At 34.6% G+C, this 13,117-nt stretch overlaps 1 protein-coding gene across 6 annotated transcripts in view; it reads right to left on the bottom strand.

Annotated features, from left to right (window-relative positions):
• Window positions 1-13,117, bottom strand: part of SHOC1 (shortage in chiasmata 1) — a 102,984-nt gene that overhangs the window by 27,583 nt on the left and 62,284 nt on the right. For 4 of the 6 annotated variants that reach the window (XM_073876550.1, XM_025888156.2, XM_073876551.1 and 1 more), the window contains 6 exons: window positions 11,254-11,667; window positions 9,295-9,423; window positions 7,881-8,057; window positions 4,873-4,977; window positions 1,665-1,843; window positions 316-388 (listed from right to left, as the gene is read on the bottom strand). In XM_073876550.1, coding sequence (XP_073732651.1) covers window positions 316-388; window positions 1,665-1,843; window positions 4,873-4,977; window positions 7,881-8,057; window positions 9,295-9,423; window positions 11,254-11,667 — 1,077 coding nt within the window. The remainder of the gene's footprint in view (window positions 1-315; window positions 389-1,664; window positions 1,844-4,872; window positions 4,978-7,880; window positions 8,058-9,294; window positions 9,424-11,253; window positions 11,668-13,117) is intronic. The other 2 variants (XM_073876552.1, XM_073876553.1) reach the window with 2 other exon arrangements.

Genomic DNA, 13,117 nt, shown 5'->3' with positions numbered 1-13,117 from the left:
GTAAAACTGATTTGTAGAGTTATTGTAAGTATACAGAATCATTTAGCAACTAGTAAATGACAATCAATAAAAGGTGTCAACTGATAATAATACACACAAAAGTACATATAATGTACATATAAGTACATTATAGGATATTTATATTGCACACTTAAAGTTCAGATTTATTTAAAAACTGGTTAGATTCCACTGAGTTATATACTTTTAAAGTATGAATTTTATGTTATTATATCTTAATTTAAAAACTTAGATCACTACATTTTTATATGTTCCAAACCTTTGTTATCAAATGAAGCATAATTTAAAACTCCATACCTTCCATTTTGTTAAGGATTTTAATGAGTAAATGTTTTTCACCATCTGAGTCCATTCTTATTATAATCAGCACCTGATCGAAAATAAGAATTTCATATATCTCTGATTAATTATTCTTTTTCATAGTTTTGCTACTGTGACAAAATAACAAGCTTGATTGGTTACATGAAACTATTGGCAAAAAGATTACCAAGTAAATATTTGTGCTGTAAAAGACGTCAGTGCGGGGCGCCTGGGTGGCTCAGTCGGTTGGGCGACTGCCTTCGGCTCAGGTCATGATCCGGGAGTCCCGGGATCGAGTCCCACATCGGGCTCCCTGCTCGGCGGGGAGTCTGCTTCTCCCTCTGACCCTCCCCCCTCTCATGCTCTCTCTCTCTCTCATTCTCTCTCTCAAATAAATAAATAAATAAATAAAATCTTTAAAAAAAACAAAGATGTCAGTGCTTAAACACAAAGGAATAAATTCTGGTAAGATCAAATATCAATGAGGAAAATATTCTGGAGTGGAGCATTCTTAGCATCCGTGTAATACCCTGTATACATAAATTGTCTCTACCTGCATTCTTAGCGTAAATTCAAACCAGACAAGTTTGAGTTGATTGGAAAAAGAACCAATGATTTGTTGCTATACTTTCCTAGTTATCATTATAGCTTTTTTTTGGTGGTGGGAGGGAGAGGACAACAAATAAATTCCAGTTCTTAAATTTCTTACTGATTATTTTACTTTATTTTAATGACAAGCAAGTTATCTAAGTAACCACAGAGTTGGAGATAAAGACACAGGAGGGACAAAGAAAAAAAAAAGAAAAAAGCCAAATTTGTATCCAGATTTAGCGTAAAGCACTTGAAAAGTTTTCTGATTTGAAAACATTTAAGAAAGTATTTCCTCTTAAGTTTTTATCAATATAACCTTCAGATGCTTGAGGTAGGGTGGACAAAAATTTCCAATATAATTCAAAGCATAAGCTAAATGCTTTTTTTTAAAAAATAGAATCATATAAGATGAGATTCTGGCTTAACATTAAAAATAAATTATTGTAGTTCTGTTATTTGGTATATGTTCATGAACTTAGATGTACCAGACAACAGTTTTGAAATTTGGAGAGCTAATCCACAGAAAACTGTGTATAATAAAAATTAAAGTATTTTTAAATTCAAGATACATGAACAATGATGCAAATCAACCTTTCTCTGTGTCTGATTCTGTTTTGTTAACTTACTTAAGGAGAAACCCATCAAGGACCAAATAGTCTAGACTATTTCATAATTTCAGAGTTAAATGCAAAAATTTCTTACATACAATTCTTGTTTAAGCTGATTACCATTATCTGCTTTATTCCAGCACTTACCTTAATCTGTTGCTCACTTTGCATCCAACTTAGTATCTGACATTGCAGTTCTTGTATCTTGTAGTTGGTTTCAGGCTTTTTTTCCCTAATAAACTGTACAATCTCCAGCTGTCTCCAAATGTCATCCAAATAGGAGCCTAAAATGCTTTTGTAGATATCTTTTGCATTTGACAAATATCCTGTTAAAAACAAAAGCAGGGGGGAAAGGCATATCTTTTTGTTCTTTGAGAAACTCCATGAGTCATAACAGAGTTAATCGTTTTCCGATTTTGATCAAAGATATTGACTAATGAAAACCTTTAAACTGAGTGAAGCTGAAAATTATGTACCAAATGTATGTACCAAGCTTCTTTTAAGCTACATAATGACATACTCTATATATCCTCTGAATATATCCCATCTTTTCCTGCCTTCTGGCTTGGTCTACACTTACATGCAAGTCGTATGGAAATGCCACTTCATTGGAATTTTCTTGGTATTTTATCTATAGAGCTTTTGTACTTAATTTCTTGTTTATGTATACGACAATCTCATTAGTCTATAAACTCTTGGGATATAACCCATGATATTTATGCATAATTCACTTATATAGCTGCTAAAATGGCAGAGCCTAAATTCAGACTCACTAAAGCAGTTTCTAAACACAGAATCCTGAGACCAATCCCTGAAAGTTCATATTCAGTAAATCTAGACTCTTTCCCAGGGATTTCTGCCTAAAAGCTCTTCCTGATTCTCTAGACTTTATCTTCTGAAAGAGAAGCCTAATCCAGTAGCATCCCCGTTTCAATGGCTCCTTATCATCTACAGAATAAGGTCTGAACTCTTTTGTGCAGTTTAAAAGGCTATTCATGATTTGTCTCTTTGTTATGTCTTCAGGCTTAGTTCCTATTCCTTTCTACCTTATACTCTTCGATTTAGCTACATGCAGCACACCCACTGGGTCATTCTTCTGGGCTCTCAATTCTGCCTATAATACCCTTTTATACTTTATTTATTTGGCAAACTCCTACTTGTTTTTAAACAAATATTCAGCTTTTAAGTTAACAGTCTCCATCCTTTGTGCCATAGTACATATTGCTGCTGTAATACCCATTACACAATACTGAATTTATTTCTGGGTTAAAGCTCAGAAGTGAAACTCTATACCTTTAATCTTGAAACTCATTAACTTGCTAGCTTGAGAGAGGTAGCAAACTAGAAGCTGGGAGAAAAATACAGAATTCTGGAAGGCAGCAGGGCAGACAGCCAGACCCCCATGGACCTTTCTTTCTCTGACACTATGCAGAGAAAAAGAAAAGAGGACAACCTAACTTACTCTTTGATTTTGAGAGGTTTAGAGGAGTGAGAAATCTCTCCACTAAAAATGTCCAAGGTGGCTAGGTTATTCCTTATGGCTTGGTACGTAAGGCTTAAGAAGTTCGTTTTCCAACAAGGATTTTACTTTCATAGTATTCCTCAAGGTAACCAAATAGCAATGCCCAAATTGATTTGGTGAAAGTATTTCTTTGAGGAGTGAAAATTATTCAGCCCAAGTAGATGGTTCTTAATGGTCTCACCTAATCCTAGGGTAGACTGTAACAGTACCTAAAGGTGAATATATCTCAAGCAATCCTCCATAAATATTATTTCTCTAATTCTAGCTCTCTAGTACTAATAAGTATTAAGCAGCAGTGAGTCACGATGCACTCTCTCTCTTTTTTTTTTAAGATTTTATTTATTTATCTGACAGAGAGAGATAGCAAGGGCAGGAACACAAGGAGGGGGAGTGGGAGAGGGAGAAGCAGGCTTCCCGCAGAGCAGGGAGCCCAATGCAGGGCTGGATCCCAGGACTCCAGGATCATGACCTGAGTAGAAGACAGACACTTAACGACTGAGCCACCCAGGAGCCCCCACAATGTACTCTCTTTACAGCACTGGGAGCTCAGATAGTCTATATTCTGACATTCTGCCTTACACTATGCTTTAACAATCAGCTTAGCTTTTGATAGAACTGATGATTTTTTATGGAAGCTGAAAGACAGGTGACTAAATAGAAGGGCATGTAATTTTACACCCTTATACCAATTTCAGGTACTGTAAACTAGGGTGAGAGCCCCCAATCCATACTTGATGGGGATGGAGGTAAAACAACCCAATCAGCATCAACACCCAAGTGGTTTAATTGGAGAGAAAAGGAAAAGCACCATGTTGGGCTTTCTAAAGGTAGTTGTAATTTAGTTATAATACTTGGCCAGATAATACTAATATAATACTTGGCCAAATATAACTCCCAGTGCCGAAAGGGAGTACAGTTGTAATTCACTGCTGCTCAGTACTTATCAAAACCTTGGATTAGAGAAATACTTGTCTGGGTCACAGATAAAACAAAACCTCTGGGTCACAGATCAGAGTAAAATTATTTTCACTTTATATTTTAAATAGGTTCTAGAAATTCTAAATTATGAAACAATTCTATAAGCACACCATTACTAAACAAGTCTAAATAATCCTGCAATAAGGAGCCTCAAACAGTAATGTACTGAGACAGATATTTAAATGATTTTCATAGTTTAGAAAAAATTTCTATAACCTTTAAATTTTCCAATGTATTCAAAATAGTTTGATTTTTATTCCTCCAGTAATTCATATCCTAATTTACAGATAAAACTAAAAAAGAAATTGCAAAATATCTTACTACTAATAATTTGGTTATATTAGTTAAGTATATTCATCTAGCAAAGATTCAAAGCCACAAACATTCAATGAAGACCGAAAATGTACATGGCAAAATATCACCTTACATTAAAAAGTAGTGCACGACAAAACAATGAATCATGGAACACTATATCAAGAACTAATGATGTAATGTATGGTGATTAACATAACAATAAAAAATTTAAAAAAAAATTAAAAAAATAGTACATGACAATGATTATACAATCAAATCTGTTTAAGGCATTATGACTCTGTAATTCAGGCCTAGATTAGAGGATCCTAAACCTAGTTTTCTAAGTGATGATATTTGTTACAAATGATTTCTTTTAAAGAATACAGGCAGAATAAAAATATATATTCTATTATAATTATGTCAAAATGTATATGATGTTTAATGCGGAAGTAAAAGAGGCTACATCATTTCTTATAATTTCTTTTTCAGGAAAGTAAAAGTTATTTCAGATGAAATATTTCAATAGGAAGAAAAGGGGAAATAAAAATTTCCCCCACTAACCCAATGCTGTGTCCAAGCTACATGTTAAAAGGACATCTCTAATTGTTACCAGAAGATGTAAGAGAGCAGCATGCTTGAACGTTATTTCTTTTTCATCAATTGTACCTAAGCAAACAGAAACATATTTAAAAACATAAGATACACATCAGAATTTTTGAATATGTATCAGAATGCTTAACAATAATAGCTAACATTCATTATCAGGTGCTTACTATGTGCCAGGCTGTATGTAAGCTGGTTATTTCACTGAATCTATAATGATAACCCTGTCAGATAAGTTTATTATGAGCCTCATTTTTTGGATGAGGAAATAGTCTGAACAAGGTTAAGTAACTGTCCAAGGTCAATATGTGAATAAATGGTGGAGCTGGCATTCAAACCCAGATGGCTAACCTCAGTGTTCATACTCTTGTTGTTTTCCCACTTAGGAAAAAAGATCAGTGATTCCCAGTTATAAAACAAGAAGAAAATTAAACTCATAACTTGCCAACTGGTGAAGATAAAGATGGGTGATCATAACATAAAGCAATACCTTAAAATGAAGGTAGAGACACCTGGGAATAATTGTCCAAAGATATGACTCAAACAAGAGATGTATTCACAGGGACAGGCCAATTGTCTACTTAATGTGTTCCATGTAGTTCTAGAGCTTTTTGAAGATGACAGATTGGATTTTACCGTGTGCAAAAGTGAAACCAAGAAGATAGGAATCTAGGCCCTTTGCCCTTTTCTCTGTTTTATATAGTGGGATCACATGAAATATTTATTTGTACAAAATGTTCTGCTAAGAAGTTTGAAAACTGCTCATCTAATCAATCAATAAAGATCAAGGCAAATATGAAGTAGTCACTGGGAACCAAGAGACAACAGGAGAACCATTTCTGGGTAGTATATCCAGCCCCTGTAAGACTTGTGGAAACAAGTCAATCATGACCTGGAAGGGTTGAGAACAGAGCAGAGAAATCAGATTTGGTATCATTTTTCTTCTTTCTTTAGGAGAACATTTCTTGAACATCTTTTATAGTGCAGGTCTGCAGCTGATGAATTCTTTCAGCTTTTGTATGTATGAAAACATCTTTATTTCACCTTTGTTTTCATAATATATTTTTGCCTAGTATAGAAAACTAGGATTTTCTTTCTTCAGTATTTCATTTTATTTTTTAAAGATTTATTTATTTGAGAGAGAGAGAGAGTGGGGGGAGGGGCAGAGGGAGAAGGAGAGAGGGAACCCTTGAGCAGACTCCCAGCTGAGTGCAGAGCTAGATTCAGGGCTCAATCCCAGGACCCTGAGATCATGACCTGAGCCGAAATCAAGAGTTGGTTGCTCAACTGACTCAGCCACCCAGGCACCGCTTCTTTCAGTATTTTAAAGATTTTACTCCACTGTCTTTTCACTTGTACAACTTCTGACAAGAAATTACGTCATCCTTATCTTTGCTTCCCTTATGCAACATGTTTTCCGCCCCCCCTCTGGCTGCTCCTACAATTTTCTCTTTACTACCAGTTTTGAGCAATTTGACTATATGCCTTGATGTAGCTTCATTATGCTTCTTATGCTTGGGGTTCACTGAGTTTCTTGGATTTATGGGTTTGTAGTTCCTAACTAAATTTGGAAACCTTTCAGTCACTATTTCTTCAAATATTTTTTTCTGTTTACCCCCTTTGCCTCTCCTTTGAGAACTCCACTTACTATTATGTCAGGCTATTTGAAGTTGTTTCACAGTGCACTGATGCTCTTTTCTTCTTCTTTTTTTTTAGATTATTTTATCTACCTGTGTTTTATTTTGGAATAGTTTCTATTGCTATGGCTTCAAGTTTACTAATCTTTTCTTCTGTAATGTTTACTCTGCCATTAATCCAGCGCAGTTTTCATCTCATACATTGTATGGAGATGATTTTTAAAAATTTTTTATTTTAAAAAATAATTTCTAGAAGGCTGATTTGTGTCCTTTTTCTATCCCTAACTTATTGAACATATGGAACATAGTTATAAGAAGTTTCAGTGCCTTTCTCTAATAATGCTAACATCTCTGTCAGTTCTGAGTTTGTTTTGATGGATTATTCTCATTATGGGTTGTGTTTTCCTATCTTTTGTCATGCCTGGTAATCTTTGATTGGATGCCAGACATTGTGAATTTTACCATGTTAGGTGCCCCACAAATTATGAGTTTTTCTAATCTAGCTGATCGGAGCAGGCATTACTCCCTGCCCTGTGTGAGTGCAGAGTACTACTCCCTCTAATCCTTTCAGATGGTTTGCTTCCCCAACCTCAGGTGGTTTCCTCACATACACTCTGATCAGTACTCTGTTCAACACTCTGTGTAAAGCTCTCTGTCTCTCATATTCTATCCTTTGAACTCTAGTTGCCTTGGTCTCCCTGGATTCTCAGTTCTGTTTCCTCAACACAGATTGTCCACTGGGCTCTGCCCCTACTATCTCTCCCTGTGCTATGGCCTGGCAACTTTTCCAAGGCAGTAAGCTAGGGCAATGGTAGGGCTCACCTTACTTGTTTCCCATCTCTCGGGAATCAGTGTGCTTCACTGCCTGATGTCTAGAGTCTTAAAAACTGGTTTCATATATTTCGTCTTTGTCTTTTCTTTTTTTCCCTGAAAGAAGTGTAAATTCATTCCCTCTTACTCCATCTTGGCCAGGAGAAAAGTCCAGGATTGACTTTAATTAATCTATTTTTGACATCCCCCCTACCTTCAGAGGGAACTAGGTGGTTCAGATGTTAACAATAGGGTTGATATGGTTTTTGCAATAGGAATCTGTCAAGTAAATTATGTCAGTTAGGAGCATTACTGAGAAGCAATGCCAGATGTATTTGTTACCTTTTTCTCCTTACTTAGCTGACCCTCCGGTATTAGTTTATGGGTGTCATATTCTGAATTAAAGTTATGTCTTCATCCATGACTAATTTCTATACCTTCTATATTCAATTTTTACTCATTTGATACAACCCATGAATTTTTATCCTTTTAAATAATATGACTTTTATTTGTACTTACCTTGCTGAATAGCATCACTTATTACTTTTTCTTGTTCCTTTAAGAGGAACCTTGTTTGGTCAAAAATGACAGTGGCAAATGTCCAATTAGCAGCAGGGAGAGTACAGAGGCATACAAGTTTTTTTAAGATAGGAGTAGCTGCTGCTTCTAGGAGACAGAATGCTTGGCACTGGCTATCTGTGAAAGTAAAAGCATTAAAGATAGTGTTTTATAAGGATGGCATGCTCTTTTTGACAAACCTGTTAAACATGTCACTTCATGGAAAACTGAACTACATCCAAATTATTTTCTGGGTTAAAAATCGTGAGATTATATAGAGGTTCATTTTAGGATATTTATTCTAAATAAATTAATAACAAATAATAAGAAAACAAAACAAAAAACCCATCTATAGAATTTATATAATTTTATGGTTAATTGTATAATTTTATGGTTAATATGTATAATTTTATGGTTATCCTGCTTATTAGAAAATATGTATTTGGTAACTAATATGGCAAGTGTGAAGAGCCATATAAAGAGAATCACGTATTTTTTTTCCCCTCCACAATTAGCTTACAACCTTAAGCTGAACAAATTTACCACAATGACAAACTGTTTCTAGTTTTCACTAGAATATCAGTATTTTAAGATTTGCATTATCATCTTAAGGTCATAAATAAAACTGAACCGAAAAATGAAAAGATATTAAAAACTAGTGTCATATTTCCTCATTGATTTTAATAATGAGCATGATGTTCTTTTAAGTAGGCTATTCTTTAGGAGTCAAAGAATATTCTTCTTCACAGCAGAAGCAAAAATTTTAATCACTATAGGAAACAATAATAGCTTTTTTAACATCACCCTGACAGTGGGTAAGAGAACAGAGGGAGTGAGCCTCAGCAGTTCATTTTTCCTGACTGGGCAGAAGAATCTGAGCAGCTGCAGTCTGCTGTTCTCTGATGAATGTAGGGAAGAAGCAGTTTATTTATTTTTTTAATATTTTTTAAAGGTTTTCTTTATTTATTTGAGAGAGAGAGCATGAGAGGGGTAAGGGCCAGAGGGAGAAGCAGACTCCCCGCCAAGCAGGGAGTCCGATGTGGGACTTGATGTGGGACTCCATCCTGGAACTCCAGGATCATGATCTGAGCCGAAGGCAGTCGCTTAACAAACTGAGCCACCCAGGCAGCTGGGAAGCAGCAATTTAAATGATGGAAGAAATAACAGTGAGTGGACTGGAGTAGGGCAATGGAAAGGGGCAAAGGCAGTGAATGGGGTGTTCAGGTGTAGGAATATCTTAAAAGTAGGAATGGAATGAAGAAACATCTGAAACAAATAAAGAAAATTACATGGAAAATCAGGTATGTCCTAGATACTCAGGAAAAGGCTTTCAAATTTACTTAATTTGAATGCATTTTAAAAGCATACAGCATACCTGATGCTTGAATTTCAATGACATTAACCACTCTCCTTTCCTGATTTATTTTCTCTATGGCTTTATTAGTACAAACAGGAGGACTTTCTTCCTGAAGAGTTAAAGAATGTTCTTCTTTATCTTGAAATTCTAATAAAAATTATTAATTTGCATTATTCAGGGAAACTTAGTGTTGCTTTACTTAAAATGCTTTCATGTAATATGATCACAATTGTTAAAGTTCTTCCTTGAAACACGTCAGTATTAAATTGAACAACTATTCAGGTCAATGGATGTAACACAATGCTGAATGGCAATAGTGGAAAGAATCTTGACATCGAATCACTGTTTCAATCTCAGTTCTGACACTAGCTTCAGTGTCCTCATATGTAAAATATACATAAATATACCTATTTTGAATATCGTTATAGGGATTAAACACCAAGTACAGTTCCTGACACCTGAAGGGCACAAACAGCTCAATTTCATTTCTCTGTGACTTTCCACATACCCCTCCTTCTGCTACTAATCCTCTCCTATGCCCCAAGCCCTCCCTGGCTCCATCCTTTCTTAATTAGGTCAGTTCTTACCACTTACCCTTCAGCTCTCAGGCATTTTCTATAAGCCTACTCTACTATGTTGTAAGCTTCTCAAGGTCAGCAATGGTATCATCTTTATCTCTAATATGTATTTTAGTGCCTGGCATACAACATTCAACAAATGTCAGTTTTCTTCCTTCTTTCCTAAGTATTGTAGAGGATAACAAATATGTATATAACTAATTAATTTATTTATAGTTACTTATATTAACTAGATAGTAATGTTATCTATTAATTATATGATTACAGGATAATTTTAGAAACACAATACCATCTTAAAACATTTTAATATATGAGCTTTAAATACATGGTGGAAAATAATGGAGTAAAATACCCTAAACTAGATTATGTTATTATTTTCAAGTATACTTTTAATTAACTATAAATAATTGGAATAGCTAGGACTAAATAATACAATTACTAGAGTTTTTGAGGGGACCCAATAAGTTGTAACATTCTTTCTTGCCCCTGAATTAACTATAAAAAAAGGCAAGAAGTAAAATATATACCAAAGTATTACCTCTGCTACTAATAAAGGCTAAGTTGGAGAAAGGAGCTTAGTTTGAGAGTCAAATGGGCTTATTAACTAAACAGCAGAACTGTATGTTAATAATATATGAGACCGTAAGACCTAACTATGCTGTAACTCTCACACATAAATATTTTTGTACTTAAGGTCAAGTGTGCTCTCATTTTGTGAGTTTTCTCCCTCTCTCTCTCTTTTTTCCCCTAAAAGTCAGAGCGGGGGAGCAGTGGGAGATTTATTCATGTAATAAAGTGAAGTCCGTGACAAAATATATATATATTTTTGTACTTAATTCTTCTGGGCAATGTATGTCAAACATATTGTAGAATATTTATTATTTCTTTACCAGAAGTGAAATGATATGACACATACTACCTTTGATATGGTTATAAGCAGTGAATGTAAAACAGTTACAACTCACACAGAAACTCTTCGGTAAATTTAAAAAGAGTAATAAGCAATCAAATGGGCAAAGTGTTCTTAAGTACACATTAAAATGTAATACTGAGAATTGTCAGCTAAAAGAGAAAAAAGAATGGCAGAATGATCAATAAAAGTTAGAAATACTGACTCTGTATGGCCAAATTACAAAAGCAAGTTTTACAAATAGTGGCTTTTCTTATAAGTTCAAGTGTACTTTTAAGTTTTTTGGGAAATACATATTACATCTATATCTAAATAGCCACATCTATCTCCATTTTAATGAGTATCATGAATGAATGATACCTTCTTTGACTTTGAAAAAGAATATATTCTATTTGAAAGAGCTTTACATTTTCTTACCTTCTGTCGTAAATTATACACTTAGTCCTTAAAGCTATCCTATCTGTGCCAAAATATTACTAAATTACCCACCATCATTTTCTTTACTGCCTGTGACTTCAGTCTTTGAGGTGCAAGTTTTATATTTATTTCGCAGCATAATGAAGTCACTCAAAAGGTCCAAATCATTCTCCCATTTTTTACCATGTTTAAAAGATGCTTTTTCAATTTTTGGAGAGGAAGATGATTCAATAGATGGTACTGTGCAGTCAAGTTCCAAGTAATCTTCATTTTCTTTATTTTGGCTTATTCTATAAACTAGTTCTAGATCATTCTTTGGTTTTTCTTCTTTTGGTTGTTTAACAGAAAAATTGTCATCAGAAAAACACAGGTCTGGTACTTCTTCTGCCGGAGATGAAATCTTTTGTGGAAGTAATAAATGATCATTTGTAGATGTCTCATTAATAAGTACAATAGGTGAGGAAAAACTTTTCTGTTCTAGCCATGCTAAAAACAGAAAATAAAAATATCCAAATGACTTCCATGATAAATGAGTGTTCTACTAGGGTATTAGAATAACTTTTATTTGTAAGTTCTTATTGATATAATTTGATCCTTAGAAGTACTTTGTTTATTGCTTTGAAAATCAATTTTGGCCTGAATAATATAAGTTTTTAAAAAGGGCAAAAATTCAGGACCTCTTTTTCTTAATCCTGGAGCTAGGTTACCAAGCAAAGAAAGAATTCCAGAAAAGCCCTATTGCCAATAGGCTTGCAATTAAGTCTAAAGGTAAAAACCTTAGGTATCAAGCAATCCACAGGCCAGAAGAATATACTTGCAATACATACACTTGAAAAAGGACTGTATTCAATATATCCAAAGAAGTCTTATAGCTTAATATTTAAAAAGAAATCCAATTTAAAATTTGACAAAATATGAACAATACTTCACATAAGATATGTACATGCTACAACATGGATGAATCTTGAAAACATTCTAAATGAAAGAAGCCAATCACAAAAGACCACATATTGTATGACTCCATTTATAAGAAACATCCAGTCAACAAATCTATAGAGACAGAAAATAGATTAGTGGTTCCACAGCTGGGGAAAATGGGGAGTGACTACTAATGAGTACAGGATTTCTTTTGGGAGATGAGAAAAATGTTCTAAAATTGATTGTAGTGATGATTTAACTCTGTGAATATACTAAAACCACTGAATGGCATACTTTAAATGGATAAATTTATGGTATGTGAATTATATTTCAATAAAGCTATAATATATATGTATATTTTATTTTATTTTTAAGATTTTTATTTATTTGACAGAGAGAGCACAAACAGAAGGAGAGAGAGGGAGAAGCAGGCTCCCTGCTGAGCAGGGAGCCCGATGTGGGACTCGATCCCAGGACCCTGAGATCATGACCTGGGCTGAAAGCAGCCACTTAACCAACTGAGCCACCCAGGCATCCCTATATGTATATTTTAAAGGTTTATTTATTTTAGAGAGAGAGTGCATGTGCAAGCAGGGGGAGGGGCAAAGGGAGAGAATATTCAAGCAGACTCCCTGCTAAGCATGGAGCCAGCTCCTGGGGCTCAATCTTATGACCCATGAGATCATGACCTGAGTTGAAACCAAGAGTCAGACACAACTGACTGAGCCACCCAGGCGCCCTAAAATATATTTTTTAAAGGAAGATATACAAATGGCCAATGATGATGTAAAATGATGTTCACCATCATTAGTCATCAGGAAAATACAAATTAAAACCAAACTGAGATAGCACAACACACCCACTGGAATGCTAAAATTAAAGACTGTCAATACCAACTGTTGACAAGGATATAGAGTAACCGGAACTCTTACACATTGCTAGTGTAAATGTACAATGGTGCAACCACTTTGGAAAACAATTTAGTAGTTTCTTTCTTTTTTTTTTTTAAAGATTTTAT

Source organism: Callorhinus ursinus, unplaced genomic scaffold, assembly GCF_003265705.2.
Source record: "Callorhinus ursinus isolate GAN/ISIS: 27379988/994484 unplaced genomic scaffold, GSC_fseal_2.0 scaffold24, whole genome shotgun sequence".
Classification (NCBI taxonomy): Eukaryota; Metazoa; Chordata; class Mammalia; order Carnivora; family Otariidae; genus Callorhinus; species Callorhinus ursinus.
The sequence above is the reverse complement of the archived record's forward strand: the minus strand, read 5'-3'. Positions and strand labels throughout refer to the sequence as shown.